The sequence below is a fragment of the Prionailurus viverrinus genome, chromosome D2 (genome assembly GCF_022837055.1).
Source record: "Prionailurus viverrinus isolate Anna chromosome D2, UM_Priviv_1.0, whole genome shotgun sequence".
Taxonomy (NCBI): Eukaryota; Metazoa; Chordata; class Mammalia; order Carnivora; family Felidae; genus Prionailurus; species Prionailurus viverrinus.
The window spans coordinates 3,409,614-3,437,420 of NC_062571.1; the positions used below are offsets into that span (position 1 = coordinate 3,409,614).

At 38.7% G+C, this 27,807-nt stretch overlaps 1 protein-coding gene across 1 annotated transcript in view; it reads left to right on the forward strand.

Moving 5' to 3' along the window:
* PCDH15 (protocadherin related 15) overlaps positions 1–27,807 on the forward strand; it is an 850,076-nt gene that overhangs the window by 520,436 nt on the left and 301,833 nt on the right. Inside the window, exon 14 of the mRNA XM_047824821.1 lies at positions 19,301–19,494. Coding sequence (XP_047680777.1) covers positions 19,301–19,494 — 194 coding nt within the window. The remainder of the gene's footprint in view (positions 1–19,300; positions 19,495–27,807) is intronic.

Below are 27,807 nucleotides of genomic sequence, written 5' to 3' on the forward strand. Positions count from 1 at the left end.
TTTTTTAAATAAAGGCTTCATTTCTCTAGCAAGTCGGAATGAACTGTTCCTTTCAGCATACTCCCACACATCCATCTGGCCACTGTTATCTGGCTCACATTTTACCGCACCTTGCAGTAAGGTTAGCGCCTACATGCCTGTCCCCCTGCTGAACTGTAAATTCCTTTAGGACACGAACTCTTCATGATGTCTAACCACCACTGGTCAGCACATCACTTCCTCACGGTAGGGCTTCACCAGATAGCCATGGAATGTATTCCCCCAAAGCTTTCCCAGTCAGTTTAGAAAAAGCCTCATTCTAGAAATACATTTTGTTTCGCTTCAGAATTTCCGCTGCCATTCAGAGTGTTAGCCCCCAGGGCCCTCTCTCTAAGTCCACAGTGTCAGCCAGGCTACGCCTTTATTGCGCTTCACATAGAAAACAGTCCAGTGGGGTGCGTGGGTGGCTCAGTTGGTTGGGTGTCTGACTACAAGCGGTTCATGAGTTCAAGCCCTTGAGATCCCTGCCGACAGTGCCTAACCGGCTTCGGATTCTCTATAAAACCCCCCTCCCTGCCCCTCTCCTGCTTGCTCTCTCTCTCTCTCTCAAAAATAAATAAACACTGAAAAATATATACTTTAGGAAGCATTCTGCACTGAAGATGTTGCTGATACATTTAACTTAGGCTGTGTCACAGGTCACTGCATACTAGAGCTTGAAACTACTTTGAAAATATTTCCTGTTCACATCCTCATTCAATAAAGAATTTGAGTCGATACACTGATACATGATTGGTCCAAATTCACAACGTTTATAAGTGACAGAGTTGATACTGAATCCAATTTAAAGACAAGAGATTCTGGAGCCCAACTAGCTGTGTCCCCACTTCGGATCCTTATGTGTCTCCATACAAAGAGCTTAGTCATCTCTGCTTTCATTTTCTAAGCTGAAAAGGGTGATAATTATAGTATCAGCTTCACAAAGGTGTTCCGAGCTTTAATTAGTTATATAAACTACTGCTACATGTGTACTTGAAAATATGTCTCGTATAAATGTTATCTAGTTATTATTATTATTGAATTATTCTCGTGGAATATATAAAGCATTTATGATTATTAATAACCTTTACTGCCTTATCTGTATATATCCTTCTCTGTTATGGGTACTAGTTAGTACTATGTGGAGGAACGTACACACTACACATAAAATTATATATTAAAATGATTTTTCATAATTTCCAACAGTATAAAGAAAATTAGGATAAACCCATGTCATATATCAATGCCTTTTGACAATTTATTTTATGTCAAATAATGACATTGTTCTCTGTGGTGAATGTGTGTGTTGTGTGTGTGTGTGTGTGTGTGTGTGTGTGTTTGGGTTTGTGATATCATGACTAAGGTCTGAGGGGTATATTTATTTAAAATCTTGGTGGAATTTAGTATTTCAGCAAATACCTGATAGATTTGATGAGCAAACCTTACAAAAATGTAAGCATATTTTTACATTTGTAAAAAAAAATTTAATTTATTTTTGGTATTTGAAACAATTTAAATTTTTTAAATTTATCTTTAACATTTATTTTTGAGAGACAGAGACAGAACACAAGCAGGAGAAAGGCAGAAATAGAGGGAGACACAGAATCCAAAGCAGGCTCCAGGCTCTGAGCTGTCAGCACAGAGTCCGACGCGGGGCTCGAACTCACGGACCGTGAGATCATGACCTGAGCCGAAGTCGGACCCTTAACCGACTGAGCCACCCAGGTGTCCCTGAAACAATGTAATTTTAATGAAGACCATACAATTTCTTACCCAAGCCCACTTGCATTAGAATGAGAATATATGCCTAAAATCACAACTCTTAATTTATATGGGTTAGTTGCCCATGTTGAATTCGAAACCTCATTACGCCATCTGTATTTTGTTCATGTGGATGAGATTTCGCACCTGTGAAAAAGCAACACCTTCCCTTTAGTTGCTCAGGTTTGAAAGCGGAGTCGTTCCTGCCACATTATTTACTCCCTCCTCTCTGTCGGTTACCAAGTCCTACTGGTTCCTCCTTATGTACGAGCCAAATGCACCTGCTCAAGTCTTTTCCCACAGCCTCCATCCTCCTGAGAGCTGCCTTCATCATTCATGCTGACCAGGCAGGCCCTTCTTTGGGCTTCATTCTATCTCCTGTCTTCCCTTCTCCATTTGGCAGCCACAGGACTCTTGCAAACCTGAAAGCAAATCAATCATTGCCATGCTGATGCCTTTGGTGATTTCCCACAACTCTAGTAATAGAGGTCAGTCACTGTCTCACATGACCTGTCTGCTGATTACTCTCCAGTTTGATTCTTACCAACCGCTTTTCTCTTGTTCTTTGAATGCTTCTACTTCTATGCATATGCCGGTCATCATTAAGATCTCAGTTTAAGTGTCTCTTCCTCAAAGAAGCCTTCTAGGACTCCCTTCCTAAATTATACTCCCTCTTTTATCCCAGAGCATCCTGATTCTTCCTTCATAGCATATTTCAGAATTTCTTATTCTAATGTTAATTATCTGTTTCTCACATTAATAGTTAATAAGCTCAAATGCAGCGTAGACTTGGTTAGTTTCTCTGTCTTGTTTCACTAGAATTTGTATTCGACATCTGGCACAACACCTGGCACATAGTAAACCTTTTATACGTTTTTATTTAATGAACAAATGGATAAAGGGATTAATGGATGCAGGTAAAATAAGTGTTCTTTAATTTATTGTGTGGCTGTTGGGAAATTATCTATATTTCAGGTTAAAGTGATTTAAAAACTAATCAACTAAACTTCAGGTGTATTTGCATTCTTGAATAGCTTCCTAGAATGTAGTACTTTCTAGCTTGATTAGTCAGAAGAATTTTTCCAGTGAAAGCTCTTGAGAGGCTAAACAATCTGACGGAAAACATGTCATGAGAAAGTAATCACATATGCTTTTAGAGAAGCAAAGGGGAATAATTAACACACTTACTGGAAAATCATTCATTGTGTTGAGTATCATAAGGAGAAAAGGAACCACTAAGATTTAATTTCTGACCTTCAGTCATAGGGAAAAAGGGAATATAATATTTTTTGTTTTATCATGATGATAAGTATGGCTCGGATAATCCAGTTGAACATTATGAAATGTTTTAACATGTGAATGGCTCTTAAGACCCCAAGAGTTATGTTGTGTAGAGTAAGCTTTCCCATTTGATAAACTTGGGGGAAATATTAATGAAATCAATACAGTGATCACCAACATCTGCATTTTTAACTTGTATATGTAAAAATTAATTCTTGCATTTGGCTTTTATATTATTTTTCAATCATCATCCCCCTTCCCTGATATATATAGAAACCCAGATTTTCAAAGAAAATCTATTTGTAAAGGCAATTAAGTTAATTTACTTTTATATTTATCTAGCATGTTTTGGATTGTCACAGTGAAAACTGTCCGTGGTGAATTTCAATAAGTAATGCTTAAATGCTTGCATCTTTATAAAGCTTTTTGTTTAATTGTATGTGATTGCTTTTAATATCATCTACATTGTACATTTTAAATTCTGACAATATTATTTCTCATCATTACAGTTCTACATATTTCTGGTTTACTAGGTAATTGATTTGGAACTTAGAAACTAGAAGAAACAAAATGTTTAATATATATATATTTTTTTCTTTATACCAAAGTATGTTAGCTTTTTTTTCCAGCTATTGTTTCAAACAAAGAATAAAGGTCTCTTCTCCCCTCAACTCCCTCTTGCAGTAAATTATGCTACAATGTCAAAGCATAATCATTTGAGTATAAGAAAAATACTTGCATATTGAGACATTTCAAAGATAGGGAATCTTAGGAAAAAGCCAATATTTCAAATAGAACAGTAGAGATTTCTTGGAAGCATAGTAAACTTCCTCATTCAGTTTGGCAAATAAAACAAGCAAAAATACCGTTGAGCAAGCCCTAATATATATGCATGTTAAAACACTTGTTAAATATGTATTTTCTTAGACAAATTATAATTTAATTTATATAGATTTTTATGTGCCTGGTGCTAACCTAGATGCTCTGGAAAAGGATGAAGAAAGTGCTAACCCCTGAGGAGTTCCATATATATTGTAAGAGGTCATCTCCATTCACAGTGGAGTCACCAGAAAATATCTCAAACCAGGGCGCTGGGGAGCTCAGTCAGCGAAGCATCCGACTTTGGCTCAGGTCATGATCTCATGGTTCATGAGTTCAAGCCCCGCATCAGGCTCTGTGCTGAGAGCTCAGAACCTAGAGCCTGCTTCGGATTCTGTGTCTCCCTCTTTCTCTGCCCCTCCCCCGCTCATGCTCTGTCTCCCTCTCTCAAAAATAAACATTAAAAAATTTTTAAGAAAATATCCCAAACCATTATTGAATTTCTTTTAAGTGTATTTATTTATCTTGAGAGAGAGACAGAGAAAGAGAGGGAGGGAATCCCAAGCAGGCTTTGCACTGTCAGCACAGAGCCCAATATGGGGCTCAAACCCATGAACTGTGAGATCATGACCTGAGCTGAAATCAAGAGACAGACACTTAACCAAGTCAGCCACCCAGGCCCCACAAACCACTATTGAATTTTCTATATTACATGGAAAAGAATGAGAATATTATGAGTGTCCTTTAGAACATGAGTGGGGAGGATGGTCTGTTAGGGCCTGAGCAGCTGGGAGGGCTTCATTGCCTGAACCTATGAGGACAGTCAGTGCACACAGGCAGGGAAGGGGGTGTGAGGTTATTGGAGATGGATGCGTACAACCAAAGGTAAGGGAGATACCACTCCAAATGCCGGTGGAGAGGAGAGGAACTGAATGGTAAAAGTTTTGCCTTTCTTTCACTAAGCCAAGTGTGCACTGCTTTATTCCCCAAGCCCCTGTCTTTATAGGCATTTCTGCCTGTAGGCAATTCAGCATTGTAGACAGTGGAAGATTTATTAAAGAAGTATTTTAGACAGGTTCCTTCAATTGATGAGTTAAGGCATGGGCTATGACAACTTATGGAAGCCAACTTTGAGGAAATCTGTATTCGAGGTAATGAGGTAGGAACTGAGCATGAGAGAACGTACAAGCTTGAAAGCATCTAAGGTCTACAGTTCACAGTCTCAGAGTTTGAGTAATGAGATTCAGTGAGCCTCTACACAAGGATTATGAAGTTGCCACAGAAAGGGAGCAAGCCCTCCAAATTCTCAGGCAATATAAAGAAACACTTTTAAAAGTCTTACTGTTGCAGCTTTATTCTTGGGCTTTTTATTGGGGATAGGAACACTTAAGAGAGTAACCATCTCCAGTAACAACCCTTTTAATGGTCCCTAAAATATTAATGATCATGGTGGTGTTAATGGTGTTCATACCTCCTCCTGAGTTATACACCTGAAAGATACCTTTGCTAAACACCCACTCAACTGACGTGACTGCCATCTTAGATTAGTCTGGGACGTGCCCAACAGGAGAGGGCTGACTAGTAGCCCCATATGCTTTTTAGCTTCAAAGTTCACATTAAGGCTGCAGAGAGCATAATGTGGAGATGAATAGATTGCCCAGTTTGCTTGACCAGAGGCAATGGTCTTAGGTTCAGACTGATTGCCAACCTTGAGATCCAATAGGCCTTTTGTAGCTCCAAGTTTATTTAGCTTCAGGTTAGGATACAGGGCAGTTAACAATGTAACTTGTATGACAATAGCCTAGTGGAAGTCTTGTGTCTAAATACAATTTCTAATGTCTTCTAAATCATCCACACTCAGGATATTTTACCCCCTTGATACATATACCTGAGGCATTCTCCTGAAATTTTTGTTATACCAACTTCTATAATACCTAGTAAATAAAAGCAGACTTCCTAGAACACTGGTAAGCACGAGAATATCTTTTATCCAGTAAGGAGTTAGAATTCCCTCTGCAAAATACATTTCCGACTATATCTTTCCCTAAGTAGATTATCTAATATTTCTTCAACATTTTAAAGATTAGTTATTTCCTTCATCCGTTTTTACTTACACCTTTTCGTAAGTGTTAATTGTGATATTCAACTCTGTATGAAAGTTTTTCAAACATAAATTAACATAAATTAAATTCTTTCTCCAACAAATCTCTCTCCACGGTTATTACCTAGCTGGTGAGTTTTAGGTTGCCTTTCCAAATAATCTTTCTATCCAGGAGATCAATATCCACTCAAGTTTCATTTTGATCTGACTGCATAAGCGAACCAGAAATCTTTTATTATGTCATAGAGCTGAGGCCAAGAGGTTAAACGTTTAACACAGCACACTTCAATTAATATTGCTATGTTATTTTCTCCACTTTCCAAAAAAAATCAGGTTTTTCTCACATATCATGCATTTTTCAATACCAGAGTAAGCAGTAGAGACTATCTCTCAGGAAACTCTGGGTTTCATCTGGTCTGGCATCATAACCATACACCATCCCCCAGGTATAAGTTTTCACAGACATAAGCTTCTGGGCATCATCTTAGCGTACCAGGCATTTGTCTCTCATGAGACAATACCGTGTTGACCCCGAATCTGTCCAAACCACACAAAAGGTACCCTGAAGAGCTACATTTCCAAGTGATCCCAGGTGGGTCTTCTACGTTGGCTTCATACAAAAGCCAAATGCAGTGGCCTCCCCTAGCATCAGCCACAATTCAATATCACATCTGAGAGGAGCCATTGACAGGGTTATATTCTTGCTCTGAAGTGTTCTCTCAGAGAAAAGTATAAAGATATGCTTCCTTTAAATCTTTGTTTATTCTCATTCCATATTCCACATTTTTACCTGGTTTACCTTTTATTACTTTTCTTAACACAGGCTCAGCATTCCAGAGTGGGATTTGCTGATCGTGTTCTACCTTTGTTCCCTAAGGCTGATGTTTCCTTGCCTTCCAGAACTTTCCCTTCTGTCCATTCCCAGGAAGAAGGGGTAGGTTTGAAAAGGTGTCATGGAATAACATGGAGCTGAAGACAATTACCTGAGAGTAGAGGAGGTCATAGTGGTTTCAAAGATAGAAACACCTGTTTATGAAATACAACCAAGACCTAAACTTTGAAATGTACATTGGAAGGAAGAAAGAAAGGAGAAAAGTGAATCAAATCACAAGACAAGGAATGAATAATTAGAATGGTTCTGGTCGGCCTGAATGATATCCTGTCAATGCATTAGAAAGGCAAAATGGGTAAGGATGGGTAAAGATTCTACATTCCTTCATAATTTTGGAGAGCATCATTGAGCATAATTTACATGTCCTAATACACATTCATCATCAGGGTGATTTTCTAGTAAATTTAGACACTTATGTAACAGTGACCACAATCCAGGTCCAAACATCGTCATCACCCAGAATGGCTCCTTGTGCCTGCTTGCCGTTAATACTCCCCCCATCCCTGACTCTGGGACCCTAGTTCTGCTTTTTATCTCTAAAAAAATGTGCCTTGTCTAAAAATCTCAAAAATATGGAATTGTACAACATGCGGTAATCTTTTTCGGGGGAGGAGAGGTGGTGTCTTTCATTTAGCATGACTCAATAGTATATTTAGTAGCAGCACTGTGACTGTATTTAGCCAACTATGTTGTAGCGTGACTCAGTACTGTAGTTCTCTTTCTTGGAATTTCTCAATAGTCTTCCATTGTATAAAAACACCAGGTTTTATTAATCTGTTCAGCAACTGATGAACATTTGAACTGTTCCAGTTTTGGAGAATATGAATAACGTGGCTATGAATTCTCTGTAAGCCTTCCTATGGACACACACTTTTTTATTTCTACTGGGTGTATACGTAGATACCTGGAGTAGACTTGCTCAGTCATGTAAGAGATACGCACTTACCTTTTCAAGAAACTGCCAAACTCCTTTCCAAAGCGACTGTACCATTTTACATGTCCATATCATCACTGACACTTGGTATCGTCAGTCTTTATTAAGCCCACCGTAGCAGGTACCTTGCCATATCTCATTGTGGTTTTAATTTTCATTTCCTGAAGGAGTCTTGATTTTGAGATCTTTTCATGTGCCTGTTAGTGATTTTTCTATTTTTGATATAATGTCTATTCAAATCATCTGCCCATTTTCTTATTTGTACTGCTTATCTTCTTCATATTGACTTGTAATTCTTCTTTGTAAGTTATGACCACAAGTCCATTATCCGATATATGATTACCACATACTTTCTCAAAGTCTGCGTTGTGTCTCTCATATTCTTAGCAGTGGTTTTAAAAGATCAAAGCTTTTAATTTTGAGAGAGTTTAATTTATTATTATTTTTTCTTTTTTGTGTATCATGCTTTTGGTGTCATTTTTGAGAAGGTTTTGCCAAGTAAGTTCATGAACATTTTCTGTTATCATCTGTGAGGCTCATACTCTTAGCTTTTATGTTGTACAGTGATCCATTTTAAATGCTGTGACATAGGGGCGCCTGGGTGGCGCAGTCGGTTAAGTGTCCGACTTCAGCCAGGTCACGATCTCGCGGTCCGTGAGTTCGAGCCCCACGTCAGGCTCTGGGCTGATGGCTCAGAGCCTGGAGCCTGTTTCCGATTCTGTGTCTCCCTCTCTCTCTGCCCCTCCCCCATTCATGCTCTGTCTCTCTCTGTCCCAAAAATAAATAAAAAAACGTTGAAAAATAAATAAATAAATAAATAAATAAATAAATAAATAAATAAATGCTGTGACATAAAGGTTTCAGTTCATCTCTATTTTTTTAATCTTCTGCATAGAAATATCTAATTGTCTCACCATGTAAAAACTATCTTTTCATCCTTGAATTACCATGGTATCTTTGTTGGGAATCAGTTAGCCATAAATGCAAGAGGTTATTTCTGAACTTCTGTTCCATTAATCTGTATGTTTACTTTATTCCTAAACCACATTGTCTTGATTATTGTAGGTTGATAGTATATTTTGAAATCATATAGTATAAGTCTTTTTAAATTATTTATCTTTTCTAAAATTCCGGTGGCTATTCTGGGTCCCTTATATTTCCATAGAAATTTTAGGATTAACTTGACAAATTCTACAAAACAAAGCCTGATAAGGATATTGGTAGAGGTTATAGTGAATTTATAAATCAAATAAATTGTGGAGAATTTCCATCTTAACAGTATTGAATCTCTCAATCCATGAACATGAACTCTCTTTCCATATACTTTTACATTTATCTCAGCAATGTTGTAGATTTTGGTGTGTGCATTTTGCACGTATTTTGCTAAATTTATTCATAGTTATTTTGTCATTTTTGAAGCCATCATGGATGGAAATAGTTTATTTTGGGATTGCTCACCACAAATGTAAAAAAAGAAAGAAAATGCAACAGATTTTGTTTAGCCTTGGTAGTCATTTGCTAGCTTTCATGGTTTCCTGTAGATTACTTAGCATTTTCTACATAGATAACCGTATCTTCTTCAAATAAGTAGGGTTTTACTTCATCCTACCAATCCAATGCCTTTTATTGTTTTTGTTCTTTTACATACTTTATTGCACTGCCTGGAACCTCCAGTACAATGTTGAATAGAAGTGGTGAGAGCATCCTTTTTATGTTCCTGATCTTAGGGGAAAGCATTGAGCCCTTATCTTTAAGTATAATGCCAGCTTTTGGTGGCTTTGTAGATAGTTTTTGTCACGTTGAACAAGTTTCCTTCTATTTCTAGTTTGTTGAATCACCTTTTTCATAAATGGACAGTTTTACCAATTGCTTTTTCTGTATTTATTGAGATTATCATGTGGTTCCATCCTTTGTTTCATCAATATGATGTATTATATAAATGATTGAATGTCTTTATTTTGCCTTCAATTTGAAGGATTGTCTCACCAGATATATTATACTTGGTTGACAGAGGGTGGTTGTTTTTCATCCCAACCCTTTGAATATGTCATTCCTATGCTCACTGACGTCTATTATTTGTAATGAGAAGTCAGCCGTGAATGACACATTGTTTCCTTTTATGAAATGAGTCCTTATTTTTTTTCTGCTCTTAAGATATTCTTTGTGTTTCAGCAATTTGGGTGTGATGTGTCTAGGTGCACTTCTTGTTTGTATCTCTTATTCAGATCCATGGACCTCTTAGTTCTTGACAGAAACTCTCCCTGAGCAAACTTTAGTTCAGCTATGGTGAGCCTTTTCAATTAGGCCTCGTGGTTGGGCCTTGTCTTTGGTCAGCCCAGCCCAGTTTCAGCAAGAATCCTGTTCCCCTCGTTATAGACAGCCCCTAACCTCAGTATCCGATCAAATCCCTCATTGCCTACCCTGGTATCTGATCACCCTCGCCTGCCTTCTGCAAAAATCCTGCGAAGTTGTTTTAACAAAAATCCCCCTACACTTGATGTCTTCCATTAATAATTTTCCATCCACTCTGGTCAATAGCTGGAAGTCCTCAGCTGCCTTTACCGCAGCTGGAGTTGAGCTGAGCCCTCCTTCTCCCCTATGCTGATAATCCTGACACATATCACAAAGGGCCTGGACGATGCCTTCCTTACCATGTTAGCAAGTGTCAGAATAATTTTTTGTTTAACAATCTCTAGATTTATTTTTTAATTACCACGTTTGTTTTAACTCTATATTGTAGTACTTCTGGATCTCGATATGAACTATGAAGTGTTTTTGTTTTCTTTTAATAACATATACAGACTTCATCTGCTGAACCTGTCTCTGTTAGGTTTGTGGCTCCTAATGTCTGTGCATGATTTTTGCTTTGATTCTTATTTTCAATTTTTAGCTGGCTTTTTAGGAGTTGTTCTTGTTTCTCTATATCTTAATGCCAGCCAGTGATTTCCACTGAGGTTTGCACAAACACCTTTACCGGTTGATCTGAGCGGAGGTTGGGCCGAGCACAGAACGTTCAGGCCGTGCTCAGGGTGTCCTGTCGGCATGGAGATTCCCCAAGCCTTCCCATGTCTCATGTCTGCATGCCAGCAGTTTCAGACATGAACAGAGCCTGTATAGCCCTTCTATTGGGTTCTCATTATCTGTATTTTCTGCTAAATTTCTGGCTTGGTCCCAGCTTACTTCAGCTGAGACACCCCCAACTCCACAACTCCTATGGGCAGAGCTGAGAAGATTCCTCACTCATTTCCCACTGTGCTTCAGTCTTTTTTTTTTTTTTAATATAATTTATTGTCAAACTGGTTTGTTCTTGGGTCTTTTAACTCCACACCAGATTCTGTCTATCTTGTCTTAAAGCAGTTCTGCTGCTTTTCATGGCCAGCCCTGCTTTTATAAACCTTCTGTGCCAAACCTTCTGTACTTGAGGGATGTGGGAGGTAGAGTGACACCCAAGCACAAAGGCCACTGACCCCTGCTTTCCTTCCCTAATGTCGCAACAGGTTTTCATGAATAATTTCTCTCAATTCTCTACTTCAGTGAATTTGTAGAGCCCTAAGTGGTGTTTTTGATAATTTTGCTTAGATTGTTACTTTTTGGGAAGGGATTATCCAGTCTCCTCCTACCACAAGAGCCAGAAGTCCTGCCTCCTAGATGCCCCTTTGAAAGAGCAGTTTCAGTCAGGAGTAGTGATGGGGCCACGTGTATTGTATAAAGGAAGGAATAGAATTTTGAAAATAGGGATTCCTGTGATGAATTGGAGAGAAACACATGAATTAAATAACATAAAGGCATTGTATTAACAGGAAGAAAGCACTTTTTTTTTCTTTCTACTGAAATAATTTCAGTGAATATTTTCATGAATCAATTACAAGTCGTGATTATAATTTATGCTTATCAGAGGAAAATTCCATATATTTTTATATCACTTCTATGCAAATGTATTCATTTTATAAGACCCTACATTTCATACTAGGCATCGTCTATGTGTCTAATAAGAACTTTAAGATAACAGATGTGCTGGGGCACTGAGTCCTTGTTCTGCTGAATTAAATAATCAAAGGGGATTATTTCAGTAATCCCTTACTGTCTGAAGAGAATTGGAAAATCACAAATTGTTTAGCAAAAGCGTAATTCTGCAACATATTACACAAGCCTTCAAGAACTGCACTTGTGATATTTTCACAAATAGGCCAAGAGAGAAACAGAAGAATAACCTACATTAAATGCAAAATACAAAATGAAAGGAATCCGGCATGACACACTGGGAAACAGAAGTGAATGTCGGGTGGCCCAATGCGGTCTTGTCTGCCTTGGCTAAAACTCAAACTAGACCAGCCCCAGACACTATCTGAGGTTCTTGAAATGACATAGAGTGCTTTTCACAGTGAGTATTTCCTAAGGAAGTCCTCACCGCAGCACCATCCCTGTATACTCTCCAGGTGAAATGCATTGGAGGCTGGAATACCAAGAAATTCCTTATTAATAGATTATCTCCCTTAATAATAAAAAGCAGTAGATTGAAACGGATATCCAGGTGGCAAGGGTCCCAGAGTGCACACTTTGCGTCATCAGGCAGCAGAAGGCTATGGGAGAGCTGGAGCCTGTGCACGCCACAGACAAGTACGGCCACATTCTTCATTATCGGACTGGTGTCTGTGCTGTTGACCACAACTTTTCCTCCTTCAAATTTATTTTGTTCTCTAAGTCAGGTGTGAACGTTTTGATCCATTTTTTGGAGATAAGCACAGTTGTAATTTTTGTTATAAATAAGAACCATTCAATGAGTTCACCGCTATTCTCTGTAAACTTCTGACCCACTGTGATGGCACTCTCTCTGGATTTTCCTACCATATGGACCAGATCTCAAATACCAGTAAATCCTTACAGTATTCAGTTGTCACACACTGATTCAAGTTCATCACTTGCCTCTACATGTCGCCGTTCTTCGTCACATGTTACTCTTTCTCCAGGTCATCACATTCAGGGTCCCCAAGACCCTTATCCACTCCCCTTTCCTCAGGGTCCTCGCACATGCCCTTCCCTTTTCCAATGACTGTGTGTAATCCGTCTTCTTCAATCATGTGCCCATCTTTCACTCCCAGCTTCCATGTGACCCATGCCAATGGGCTTTCACACCTACCTTGTAGCTCACTCATTGTTTATGTTCATTTCTAGTAGTACTTGCCACAACATGTCAGTATAGATGCCCTAGTTTTATTAATAATTTTCTTCTGTTGGAGTGCCTGGATGGCTCGGTCGGTTAAGCGTCTGACTTCAGCTCAGGTCATGATCTCACAGCTTGTGAGTTCGAGCCCCGCATCGCTCTCTGTGCTGACAGCTCGGAGCCTGGAGCCTGCTTCCGATTCTGTGTCTCCCTCTCTCTCTGCTCCTGCCCTGCTCATGCTCTGTCTCACTCAAAAATAAAAATTAAAAAATTAAAAACAAAATAAATAAATAACTTTCTTCTGCTGATGGTTAACTCCAAAAATAAGGAGAAGAAAGGAGGGGAAAGGAGGAGAAGAAAGAGGAAGAGGAGGGGAGGAGGGGAGGAGGAGGAGAGAAGGGGAGGGGAAAGAAAGAGGCAGAGGAAGGGGAGGAGGATAAGGAGGGGGAGGAGGGGGAGAAGGGAGGAAGAGAAGGGAGACAGGGAATAGGAGGAAAAAAGAGGAGGAGGAAAGAGGAAGGAGAAGGAGGAGAGCCCACTTTTTATTGACCACCTTTAACTTACCGCCAGCTCCTAGCACAGCACAGTGCTTAGGACCCTTGTATGTTTTCATTAATTTTTTAGAAATGAATGTTTTTCTCAAGATTATTATTTTCCCTAAATTAAGTTTAGGAATTAATTATGCTTTTATGATTATCACCAAGTGATCTCAGTTGGCTTACTTCTATAACTCTTGTGGAAGGATACAGAATTTTCCAGACTCTTCTAAACTCGGCTTTACATGTTTTCACATGCCATCAATTCAAAATTCACTTTGCAAATTGAACTTCATTTTAAAAAGAACTAAACATGAGTATTTATGACCTTACCTTGGACTAAATATCTACAAAACTTACACACACGTCTCGAGTTTTTTGTCTGCCTGGTTTGAATAGTTAACATGAGTAATAACAGGAGGAAGAAAGACATTCTAAGAAGCATACATTTTTATAAATTCTTTATTTAGATAATTTGCTTTGTTTAAAAAAGAATTGCTCTACTACAGGGAAATATATACTTGTTGTTATTTATCTGTGTATACCTATTTTTTTATTACTTTTTAAATAGCTAATCATGATTTCTGCACAAGGGCAACTCTACGACTTGCGTAGCGTGACCCTTGACCATTGTCGTGAATAATCATACATTAGATCAAAGATGGTTGATGTATTAATGACCACATGGCACCACACAGCAAAACCTCAAAGTACAAGACCCCTGAAGAATAGTCACAAGGGAAGCCAAGGAGAATAACTAGTCATAACATTTTTTTCCTATAATATTTGTTTTTTTTTAGGGTTGAATTGACATAATTTCAAAGTAAACTCGCTTTTTCTTTTCTTTTTTTTTTTAAGTACATTTTTGGTTCATATATCATAAAAGTTCAGTGGCGAATTTGCCTCAGGCGTAAGTGGAAAGAGTGTCATCACTGATATTTTCTCCCTGTTTCCTGGCATCATCTTCTTCTCATGGACCTCAGTCTTGGAAAGACCCAATGCAGACATAAACATGAGGAAAATGTCAGATATGAATTGACCAGTAGGGTCCTCAAGAAATGCAGAGCTACCCTCTCCTGTGGTTCCAGGAGTCACCCTGAGTATGCAGCCTGGATAACTTGCCAGTTGTGAAACCAAGCAGTGTCCAGGCCAGAATCTCACTCCCATTGCCGGAGCTAAGACCAGCCCCAGCCAAGCATGGGCTGCGAGGTGGTGAGCAGCTCTCCGAGGAAAGTGAGTAGCTTTTAGTAGAAGCAAGGTCCAGGATGCCCAGGAGGCAAAAACGTCAACTGCTCGACATACTTAGTCATGGTCACTTTAGCCACCATGCACGTAAAAATACCGTGTTCACGCTTTACTATAGCTTAAGTCTGATGATTCTCTCTGTATGAACTATGACTTTTATTTAATCCTTTCTTCTTTTGTGAGACTCCTATTTCAGTTTTTGTTCAGTTTATGACCCAACATTCTTTATATTTGTCTTTTTACATAAAGCCATATTTTTTTCCATTTCTCAGGCACAAGAAAGAGATTGAAGAGAGAGATAAACCACAGCCAGACCTAGACAGGAATAGCAGGGACAGATCAGAATGTTGTATTTATTTATTCATCTTTATCTTTATTTCTTGTGGCAGCGAGGGGTGGCTCGGGCTGTCTGGAGCACGCACATATAGGAATAGCAAGGAGGAGGCGGTTAGGGTCCTCCTAATGGGTGGGGGTTAGGGTCACACTTCATGAAGAGGACTGTAGCACACTGCAGAAAAGAGCTATAGACACACGCCACACAAGGTCTCACCATCTCAGTATCATAACATTTCAGTAAAATGGTTACAAATCATAGATTTTATTTTAGTTTGTGGTAACTTGCAAGCGACACTTTGGCCTCTCCGGGTAAGTCAGCCCCTCTTCCATTCTCTTTGACTTAAGAGGCAGATTTCCCCTCTGCTGTGGGAATACCTTCAACACCTTCATCTCAGAAATCACTGATTGCAGTCCTTGGGGCGTGATTGAATGAAATCCCCACCACAGTGGAGTTGCTGAGCTCTTATGCAGGGGAAATTACCATTTTTTGGATATTCAGTCACTGTCTCTGTTCCCTTTTCAAATCTTGGACCACCAATAATTTCTTCACAATAGTTTTGTTTGATGTGTGGGGACTCACTTATGTTGACTCTTAGCCCACTGTGTTAAGATTTAGTTCTAAAAGACTGAAAAGGAGTATTGAGCTGTATACGTCACTTACATGTGGAACTGATTTGGGGCTTCTTTGTTAAAGTTTCTGCTTCCGGATGGTTTCTGTGGAGCTAGTGATGTTCCCTGAATATATCAGCTCCTCCGTGGTTGGCTGGCTGTGCAGTTTGGGGACTGTTTTTCTCATCTGTGCGTTGCCGTCCTATTTGGTATTTATAGCACCTCCCAGACGGGTGCCTTCCTCAATTTAATTATTATCCAGTTTATCCTCCTTTCTGACATCATTCATGAAAATGTTAAATAAGACCGGCCACGATACCTACATCCCCCCAGCACGCCCCTCAACACTTCTTCACTTGATGCCTTGCCATTAATCATTAAATTCCTTTAGCCAACTTAAGTCCCAGGAAGAGTGTTAATATTGAATCCAGTTTGAGCTAAATTTTAATTAAGATTTCCTGAGACATTATGTTAGGTGATTTACTATAATCAAAATTGATATCTCCTCTGCTCCTCCACCCACTAATTTTCTAATTTTACCCACATGTGAAAGAGAATTGAGTTGGTCTGGCTTGAATAGTTCTCCATAAATATACATCACTCATCTGCTCTGTTTCTGCAAATAGTTTCCTTCTCCCTTGCCTTTAGGACCATGTCAGTCATCCTCCCATAAGTCCAGAATGATTTTATAAAATGCTTTTCCTTCTGGCAGCCACATCTGTCCACCCCCAAATCTCAGCTAACTGAATGCCAACCTCTCAAATTCCCTTCTTTCCTCTCAATTATTTTTGTAGCTGCTGTTTCTATGCACATTATCATTCTAAATGCAGTTGATAATGACAATAGGAACATAGTATGCATAGCATTTCCCCTTAGGCATGATGGTGTGTGTAAAGTACTTTGTTTACATTTTATTAGGGTGGGGAACATGGAATTTGGGCATTAATTAACACAGCGTTCTTAAAACTGAATTTAAGTGAAAATTAGGGGCTAGAAATTGATATAAAAATGTCACAAATTTTTTTCTATAAATTTTTTTTTAACGTTTATTTATTTTTGAGAGACAGAGCACTAGCAGGTTAGGGGCACAGAGAGAGGGAGACAGAATCCAAAGCAGGCTCCAGGCTCCAAGCTGTCAGCACAAAGCCCGATGCAGGGCTCAAACCCATGAAATGTGAGATCATGACCTGAGCCAAAGTTGGACATTTAGCCGACTGAGCCACCCAAAGCCCCTCTATAGTTTTATTTATTACAATTATATGTTTTTTTCTTTATTCAACAGGAACCTTTCTTTAAGTTTAAAGTTACTTTTTTTTTTTAAGTTTATTTATTTATTTTGAGAGACAGAATAGTGAGCATGCATAAGGAAGGGGCAGAGAGATGGGGACAGAAAATCCCAAGTAGACTCCAAGCTATCAGTGCAGAGCCTGACATGGGGCTTGATCTCATGAACCATGAGATTGTGACTTCATCAAGAAACTTTTGTTGTTTTCTCCTTATGTGTAAACTATATGAGGTCAGCTTTCTTATCTCCATCCATCAGTTTTGGAATGATGAAGACAAAAAATTCTGTGTATGTTTGTAAAATGCATAAGATTTCCCAGTAGAATCTATTTTTTCTCCATGCCCCCCATCCCCACCGGGTAAATTTATATTTATCAGCAAGTCAAAGAGGCTTATTTAGCACATTAGATTATTCTTACCTTAATTTTGCTTTATTAAATTAAATCATTAACTGTTTTCACACATAATAACCCGAAACTAACTTGTATGCAGTAGTTTTAACAAATGTCTATAACCACATGCGAATTAGCCTTACAAATGCTCGTGTGGTGTTATTTCAGGGCCTCTGAATTCAATACCTTGTCTCAAAAAAATCTTTCTTGGGCTTGACAGTCTAATTTTTAATAAGATTTTCTACAATCGCAGATGCATTTCTGTGATTTTGCAAAATTAATACCCTAGGCCTTTTGCAGTCTTTGATAAATCGGTGCAAATAAGATTTAAAGACCTTTCCTTAAACTCAATGTAAATAAAGAGGGTACAAGGACAAGAGACTTTCTGAGAGACAGAAGGAAAATCTTATGGATGTAAAAATCCAAGAGCAAAGGAAAGAAAGGGAGTAATGAAGGCCAACTTCACCCACGTCATTTTCTCCAGTGTCACCGGGCAGTAATATGTGTTTATGTGTCCAGAACAGGAGGGAAGGTAGAGGAAAAAAATTAAATTTTCCATAGTGATATTAGATTTTCTGTTAGAGCTTTCCTCTTCCTTTAGTAAATTAAAATAAAGATACTGTTCGAGATCCAAAACTTTTATCACTTTCATAAGAAAAAAAAAAAAAATCCTTCTTGCCGTGATCGCTTCGGAATCCAAGTACTGTAGCATTGGCTCAAGACAACAAGAGTGAATGTGCCAAGAGATCTTTCTTTACCTACTTTTATTTTTAATGTTACTTTCTTTGTTTCTTTGGGGGTTTTGTTTTGTTTGGGTTTTATTACAATAAACATTTTTTTTAATTTAAATTTTGGCTAGTTAACATGCAATGCAGTATTGGTTTCAGCATAATTCAGTGATTCATCACTTACTTACAACATCCAGTGCTCATCCTAACAAGTGCCGTCCGTAGTACCCATTCCCCACCTAGCCCATTCGCCATCTACGTCTCTGTCAACCCATAGTTTGTTTTCTATCAATAAGGGTCTCTTGTGGTTTGTTTCCCTCTCATTTCTGTTTCTTCCCTTACTTCCCATACGTTCATCTGTTTTGTTTCTTAAAATCTACATATGAATGAGATCCTATGATATTTGTCTTTCTCGATTGACGTATTTCACCAGGAATAATATACTTCATCCATAGGTCCATCCACACTGTGGCAAATGACAAGACTTCATTCTTTGTGATCACCGAGTAATACTCCATTATATATATATTACCACATCTTCTTTGTCCATTCTTCAGTCAGTGGACACTTGCACTCTTTCCACAGTTTGGCTATTGTTAATAGTGCTACTATAAACTTTGGGATACATGTGCCCCTTCAAATTAGCATTTTTGCATCCTTTGGTTAAATACCTAGTAGTACAATTGCTGGGTAATGGGGTAGTTCTATTTTTAAGTTTTTGAGGGACCTCCATACTGTTTTCCAGAGTGGCTGCACCAGTTTGCATTCCCACCAACAGTGCAAAAGGGTTCCCCTTTCTCCACATCCTCACCAACTTCTGTTGTTTCCGGAGTTGTTAATTTTAGCCATTCCGACACGTGTGAAGTGGTATCTCATTGTGGTTTTGATTTGTATTTCCCTGATGATAAGTGATGTTGAGCATCTTTTCATGTGTCTGTTAGCCATCTGGATGTCTTCTTTGGAAAAGTGTCTGTTCACGTACTCTGCCCATTTCTTCACTGGATTATTTGTATTTTGGATGTTGAGTTTGATAAGTTCTTTATAGATCTTGGATACTAACCCTTCATCTGATATGTTGTTTGAAATTATCTTCTCCTACTTTTTGCCTTTGAAAGCAAGCTCCTCTTGTTGGGGGAGTGGAATGACATGGTGGTGGAAAGTTAGTTGAGCCCCGAAGACTGATGTTGTGATTTCCCATTCCAGCTCACCGCGGTGGATGCAGATGAAGGGTCCAACGGGGAGATTACCTACGAAATCCTAGTTGGGGCTCAGGGAGACTTCACCATCAACCGAACCACGGGGCTCATCACCATCGCTCAGGGGGTGGAGCTGACAGTGGGGCGCACCTATGCGCTCACAGTCCAGGCTGCAGACAACGCGCCTCCTGCAGAGAGAAGGTAATTCAGAGTGCAGGCAGCTTGCCTTCCGAGTGCCCGGTTACTCACTGGTACATCAGGGAAGCACAGCAAGCATTCGGTTAGTCTACAGACCTCTACATTAGACCAGAAAATGACAGGGACAGGATTCTCAGGAACCGCATGTTCTTATGTGGTTATGTTGTGGGGAAAGGACAATAAAGACAAGATTCAGCCACAAAATAAGTAACCATGATTTCACAGATGTGAGGGAGGCAGGTGTCTGCTCTTGGGTGGAAGTGGGAACAGGGAAATATCAGAAGCATGTAGCAAATTTATTGCTGAAAGGCAAGGTTGATGACAGTACGAGGTCACAGACATAGCAGTGACATGAAATGCCTGGAGTTTGAAACCACCTCTCAACCTCTGAGTATTCAAATATATACATGTGGACATATATATACACATATATATTCTATCTGTATATATACTAATTCTGTGCATGCATATATATGCATGTATACAAGTATGTGTTCTCTATATATTCTATCTATAGGTTTATTATATAACTGATCATTTACCTGTAAAATATATCTATATGTATTCCATATATACATATACAAATATATAGATACATAGACGGTGTGAGAGAGTAAAAAGCAAAAGACTATTATAACTGCATTTATCTAGTCCCCCACCTGAGATACCTTTTTTATTAATTCCTTGCTCATTTCCAGATTTCCAGTAAGCATTTAAAATATATATATAGATGGATGAATAGTAATTGATTCCTATACCTGCTAGGTTATTTCCCTGCTCACCACATATTCTGGGGTTCTTTCAATATGAATACTGAATAATTTCTTCAAAACTATTTTCACAGCTACATAATATTCTTCCATATGTATAGAATACTGTGTTAGAAACCCACTATAGATGGAATTTTCAATTCCAGTTACTCTTTCACTGACAATGAAGAAATAAATGACACAGAGCCTGTGTCACCTTGAATGTGTGCTGATATATTAGTGCAGTAAATTCTCATTTACCAAACGGGATATACAATTGTAAGTTTTAGTGATAATGCCAAATTGTATTCCATGGGGCTCATGACAATTTACAGTTCTAACTGTCAGGTCTGAGAGTGGATAAATCTGCAGTCTCCCCAGCTATATGTCATATCCAACGTGGATTTTTGCCAATCTGATAGATAAAAATAACATCTATTTTTTTAATCCATGTCCTCATGAGTAAGTTTGAGTATGTTTCCTATGCTTACATACAAGCCCATTCTGTTACTTTTTCTGTAAAGTCTGTGTTCATCATCGTTGTCCATCTTTCTATTGATATGCCAACCCCAGGTTACAATTATTTGCTATCCTCTATTAATGACTTTATAAATTCATGCTGTACGTTTAAATCATTGTTTCATTTGGAATTTATCCCAGGGTACCATAGGAGGTGGCAATCAGCAATTATAGTTTCAGACTATTCTGCCATTTTCTACATGCAGTATGTTAGATAGTTCACCTTTTCCCACCAATTTGAGATGTTGCATTTATTATATCATAAACTTTCTCATTTATTTGGAGTTCACATGAAACTTTCTCTTCTATCCCATTAGTTCTTTTCATGAGCTATTGTCACAATTTTAATTGTTAATCTTTATTTTTGTTGTTGTTGTTGTTGTTAATGTTTATTTCTGAGAGAAAAAGAGACAGAGCATGAGTGGAGGAGGGGCAAAGAGAGAGGGAGACACAGAATCCGAAGCAGGCTCCAGGCTCTGAGCTGTCAGCACAGAGCTCAACGTGGGGTTTGAACCCAGGAACCACGAGATCATGACCTAAGACAAAGTCAGAGGCTTAACCCACTGAGCCACCCAGATGCCCCAACTGTTAATGTTTTAAACTGTGCTTCATAATATGGTGGTGCTAACTTATCTCAGTGATGTTTTTCCCTAAAAGTGTCCTGGTTACTCTTTCTGTTAATGTTTTGACTATATGTAAGCTTGTTACATGAAGTTTTTAAACTACATTTTTATTAGAAACACATTCAACTTATAAATTAATTAGAGTTAAAATGAGTGTTTTTGATGTCGAGTATTTCTGTCCAAGAACTTTCTGTTTCTGTATCTGTCCTTGCTTTTGTGTCCTGTAGGAGTTTTTATTTTTTTAATATTTCTTTATATGAATCCTGTGCCTTTCTTTGTCGGTCTGTTTCCGTATCTTGTGTTGTTATTGTATGTAACAATATACAGTGATGTTATATATGTGAATTTTATTAATTTTAACCCACTTTTTTATTTAATTCTCTTATATTTTTGTAGTTTTCCAGTCAATTCTCTAGTGTTATCCAGGAATGTATTTTATAAATAGTAAAAATTGTATGTCCTTCTTTCCATTTTTTCCCCTTTACTTTCATTTGCTAATTGTCTTCAATAAAAATGCTTATCTTGTTTTTAACTCACGTGGGAACATCTCCCCAATTCCCCATTATATTAGTTTATGTTAAAAAAAAAATTTAATTATGTCAAGAAAGTTTTTATTCCCATTTTATTGGCTTTTTAAAATAAGAAATACATATCCATCATCTATGAAGACAGTAATGACTGTTGTCTTCAGCTGATCGTATAATGATTGATCTTAATATAGTTCCTGAATAAGTCTGTTTTACATTCTTGGTACGAATCCCACTGATGTTTTAATCGTGAATTAAACTGCTGGATTATGTTTATTTTATTTAGTGAAAGGAGTCTGTGCTTCTTTTTTTTTTTTTTTAATTTTTTTTTTCAACGTTTATTTATTTTTGGGACAGAGAGAGACAGAGCATGAACGGGGGAGGGGCAGAGAGAGAGGGAGACACAGAATCGGAAACAGGCTCCAGGCTCCGAGCCATCCGCCCAGAGCCCGACGCGGGGCTCGAACTCACCGACCGCGAGATCGTGACCTGGCTGAATCCGGACGCTTAACCGACTGCGCCACCCAGGGGCCCCTGTGCTTCTTTTTTTGAGAAATTTTTATGGAGATTTGATGTAGTTGTTCTGATACCTCATAAAAGAAGCAAACAAAACCACCAAGAAATGCAAGGAAGAAATAACAAGTGTGATGGCAAGTGCAAATAAGTGCTAAACATCTCTAAAACCAGCAAGTAAATCCAATTTGTGTCTGTGAGAAAAAGAAGTAAAAACTAAAAACATAATTACATGGAAAAAGCACCAGCTCACTTAGTCAAAAAAGGGAGAAAGTCCAATAATGGCTTCTCAGGAAATAATACAGCAACAGGAAACGAAAGGAATTGTAAGAGACAACTTTGCTTTAATATACGCAAAATTTGAAAAAAATGAATGAAATGGGTCATGTTTCCAGAAGATATGGTTTATCATTATGGATCCCAAAGAGGAAGAAACCAAAGAGATCCACCTCATAGAGGAAATAGAGGAAGTTTTCAAAGAGCCACGCCCCAAAACTGTGTCAAGGCCAGGCAGTTTGCCAAGAGGACTGTAACACGACCAGTGACAGGGAGTCATTTCGCTTTGGCCACCCCTCCCCAGAGCACCCACTGGGCATGTCTCTTGCCTGTCACGGTGGAGATGCGGTAGGGCGCTCCCTGCTCCTCACGGATGTCTGTGCCCTGTTCGTCCTCTCCCTCTTGTCCTCCTGTTGAGTCTCATATCTCTACTCCCCCTCCTTGCTCCAGTCATCTGTAGATGACAGGCCCCTTGACATCAGTTCCTCTTGTCTCTAACTTCATCTCCCACCATCATGTACAGACGTCCAGGGATCCTCCACAGGAATTTCATTCACAGCTGTATAACATTCGCTGCCACAGTACCTGCGTCAAAACTTCTCAGGGTCTCATGGCCAGGCTTGCAGCTGCTGTGTTCAAACACCCCGGAGCCATCCTCAGTGCCTTCTTTCTCTCAGACCCCAAGTACGATCTGAGCTGTACCCTAGAAACAGGTTCAGAAACCGACAATTCCCTGCTCTCCTTGTCGGCATCCCGGTCCAGGCCCGCTGTTGTGCCCCAGTGTGGCCCCAGGGGTCCAAACCTCTTCTAAACTTGTGCAGTGCACCTTGAGTCCCTCCTCTGTGTGGGGGCCAGAGTGATCCTAGCAACACGGGAAGCACACTTTCAGGCTCTCCTGGGGTCTCACATCTGACTCAAAGACAATGACAACATCTATAAAGGCCAGTGGAGCCCAGCAGTTTCCAGCTGCCCCCAGCCGCAGGACACTACGTAGGGTCACCTCTTCATAATAATGTCATGTCCTGCTCCCCCGGCTTCTCTTAGTCCACTCCAGCCCTCATGCCATCTCCCCTTGTCCCTGAGGCCGGCAGCTGCCTTCAGACCTTCAGCCTTGACTTTCCTCTCTCAGCCTGGATGGCTCTTCCTCCCATTTGTCCACAGATCATTTCCTTCTGACCCCTACCCCTTCTTTCCGAATCTTTTCCAACAAACTATTTACAACTGCAACAGCCTCTCCATGCTTCCACACCCTTTATATCTACTGCACTTGTCACCATGGGACAAGCTATTGTGTGCCTTCATTTAGGATATGACGTCTCTTGTGTGCCCAGCCTCCTCTCCACTGCAATTTTAGTTCACAAGGACAAGAATTGCTCTCATTTGGTTGTTTCTTGTGTCTGCAGAAGCCAAAACAATTCCTGGAATGCCCTAGGTTATTAAAAAAAAAAAAAAAAAAATATATATATATATATATATATAAATATATATATATAAATATATATATATTTTTGTTGTTGTTGTTGTTGTTTTCCTAAGTTCTTAAACATGTTTCTGGTTTTTTTTAACAATGGCATGAGGAAATGAGACCGTGTAATACAAAACTCAAATAATTTAAAGAGCCCCCAAGACGAGGAGACAGATTTGAAATTATTCTGCCTTCTTTCATAGTATACACCAATTCTATCTAATTTTGTCGCTAATAGGTTTTAAAAATTTTTTAAAAGCGTTTTAAATTATGACTTTCTGTTCAGCCCAACCAACTATTTGTTACACAAGTGCCGTCTATTGTGTCTTGGAAATGCAAAAATAAACATGATACTGTCCTTTGCAGGAAAAAAAAAATCAGTAAAGGGTGAAAAGTAGAACTAGAAATAATTAAATTCAGTTCAGCATGGTAAATCTGCGCTTGACCCAGTTTCTCTGGTTTCTAGGGCATTGAGGAGGGCACTCGTTATAACGAGGGAGTACTCAGAAGGTCTCCCAAGCAGACGAGTTTCAGAGATTGAGTAAAGGTTGACCAGGTGAAAAAAGTATGTCACATTATTTGCACAGCCTGAAAGATCTGAAATAGCTTGGTAAATATGGGTAATTACCAGTCTAGTCAGTGTTGCCAGTGTATAAACTGTGGTTCCGGAAGGGACAGGAGAGTTAAGGGTCATTTCATGGAAAATCTAATTTGTTGTTTTCTTTTAAGAAGCTTGGACTTATTATCCAGTCTGTGGAGGGTACTCGTGGAAGGACTTTAAATTAGAAGTCGAGTGAGACAAGTTGGGTTTCTGGAAAATCCCTCTGGTGTCCCTGTGGGAGATGGATTTGAGAAGAACAAAACTGGAAGCAGAGAAATGACAGAGAACTCCACCAACTGTCCCAATCCAGAGGCAATGTTTTGCTAATGGCTTGAACTGGGAATGTTTGGAAAAATGGACAGATGGAATCATCATAAAAATGTTTAAAAATCTCCTAGGATTTTGTCTAAGGTGACAAGGTGGTGGTATCAAGTTGGCGTGCATGGTTTGGGTCAAGGAGATGAGCTCAGTTTGGGGCACATTTAGATGGATTTGGCCATAGTGCGTATAACCCAAAAGGAAATAGATGTATACGTCTGAATGTGAGAAAATAGTTAAGGGCTGTTCCTTGAGAAGAAACACATAGAATACTTTTGGTATATTGAATAGTTACAGAACCTAAAGTAAGAGAACAAGTTTGAGTGAATTTAAAGAATAGCTTTATTGGGGTGCTTGGTTGGCTCACTTGGTTGGGCCTCCGACTGTGGCTCAAGTCATGATCTCGCAGTTCGTGAGTTGGAGCCCCATGGCAGGCTCTGTGCTGACAGCTCAGAGCCTGGAGCCTGCTTCAGATTCTATGTCTGTCTCTCTCTCTGCCCCTCCCCTGCTCGCATTCTCTCTCTGTCTCTCTGTCTCTCTGTCTTTCTCAGAAAGACAGAAAGAAAGAAAGAGAGAAAGAAAGAGAGAAAGAAAGGGGAAGGAAGGAAGGAAGGAAGGAAGGAAGGAAGGAAAGAAAGAGAAGGAAGGAAAGAAAGAAAGAGAAAGAAAAAGAAAGAAAGAAAGGAAGGAAGGAAGGAAGAAAAAGAAAAGAAAAGAAAAGAAAAGAAAAGAAAGAAAGAAAGAAAGAAAGAAAGAAAGAAAGAAAGAAAGAAAGAAAAAGAAAAGCTGTATTCATACATACTGGGTTATTCTAAAGAGAATTTAGGGTGATTGATGCTATTTAATTAGCATACAATAGATATCATGCAAACTACTCTCTGTACATAAGCTCTGATCTTAACATCAACACTGTGACTTTTGTACTACTTGATTTATTTTTGCAGACCAGAAATCTGAGGCCGAAGGAGGATAATAGGCTTGGCTAAATGGTCCCTTGGCCACACTCCCACCCACCCCAAAACAAATTGTAGAACCTTCACCTGAACTGGGACTATTGGATTCTAAGACTTTCTCTTCCATTCTGTTCCATATCCATGACCATTTATGGCGATTATCCCGGAGGAAAAAAAAAAAACAAAACTGAACTAAACTAAAATTGCTTACTGTCAATGCTAACTTTAAGAATAAAGGTACTTTTTGTTTTTATCATTTACCTTTTATTAAAATCCCTTAATAGTCACCAATTCGTTTTATGACTTTTCATTTTCCTTGAGGATAGCCCTGTACTATATAGATCTGGTCAAATCTATATATGCTTCTACATTATGAGTGATGACTTTATAATGACCTTACTTCTTACTCAGCTCCCGTTGGCGAGTCCTGTCACTGATTTGCTTCCATAAGCTTTTGTCTGCAATAAGAGGACTTCACTGGAGTAAAATTGCATTCCACTTCAGGAACCAAAATGCCATCCTCAGAATCAGAATTCACAGGTCTTTTCAGCGACACTAAGCATATAGTTGACGTGGCCTCATTGTTTTCCTTAGAGACAGTGGTTTGGGCATTGAAACATCACCTTATAATGTCTGGTCAAAGATCAAGTGGAACCTACAGAGAATAAAATCTGTATACATCCTTTCTACCTGCTGGGATAATGTCATGTTCCCTGTAGGATACTGACATTTGCTATTTTCTGCAGGAAAATTAATCCTTCAAATTGACTTGAAGGGATGAACTGAAGAGTTGTGAGGTTTTGCTTTCAGAGTTTCCTTTGAAAGGAAGATGCTATTTGAAAATTATCACCATGAATGTATGGACGGGGATATATTTCACAAATGGACCCACCAGCAACAGTGGTATTAAACCTATTTAAATAACAACACAAAAAACAATGGCGATTTTCCATTTTATTCTTTTCTTGGATTGGCGATCTTAATTTGTAAATTTAAATAACAAAATAAGGCCCATTGAATTAACTATTCATGTATTTATTATTCTAGTTCAGTGAACTTGCTAAAAATTCTGAGTATAAGGAGCAGTAGTCTATAATTTTTGTTCTGTTTTCTTGTAGTCTTTCATGAGCATAAAAGGACAGATAAAAACCAATGGATTTAAAAAGTAACCACATTCTGAGATAGTATTTAGTTTATTGGTGTATGTAGGTCTTATACTTATTGAATTAAATTAAATTAATATTTATTTAGTCTTAACATGAATAAAGTATTACTATTAGGTATTTATAAAGACAGAGAATAAAGGACAGTCCTATCCCCAAATACCTTGTAATACAATTATGAAAAAGTGATCAGCTCATGGCAGGGAATACTTTTTTGATTCCCAATTTTTTTTTTCCCATGGAATCCAAGACTGTCCCTAAATAACACAAGGTTAATAAAATCATTTTTTTCAATTGCTAATTTCATTTTTTAAATAGCTTAATATATTTAGCATTAATAAAAGATGATGGGAATATTCGTGTTAACCAAAATTTACTGAGTTCTCACAGTTTTTAGCCTCTTGGGAAGGCAAGACATGTAAGATGAGGTGTCTGCCCTCAGAGTATGCATACGGAGGCAGTAAGTGTGGACATACAGTAGTGGGTAGTTACATGTGCTTAGCTTTGACGGGAAGGGTAATGCGATATCCAAATAGAGGGCACAATAAAAGCAAAGACACAGAGACATGATGAAGAATGGCATGTGTGGGAACATGTGTTACTTGGCCC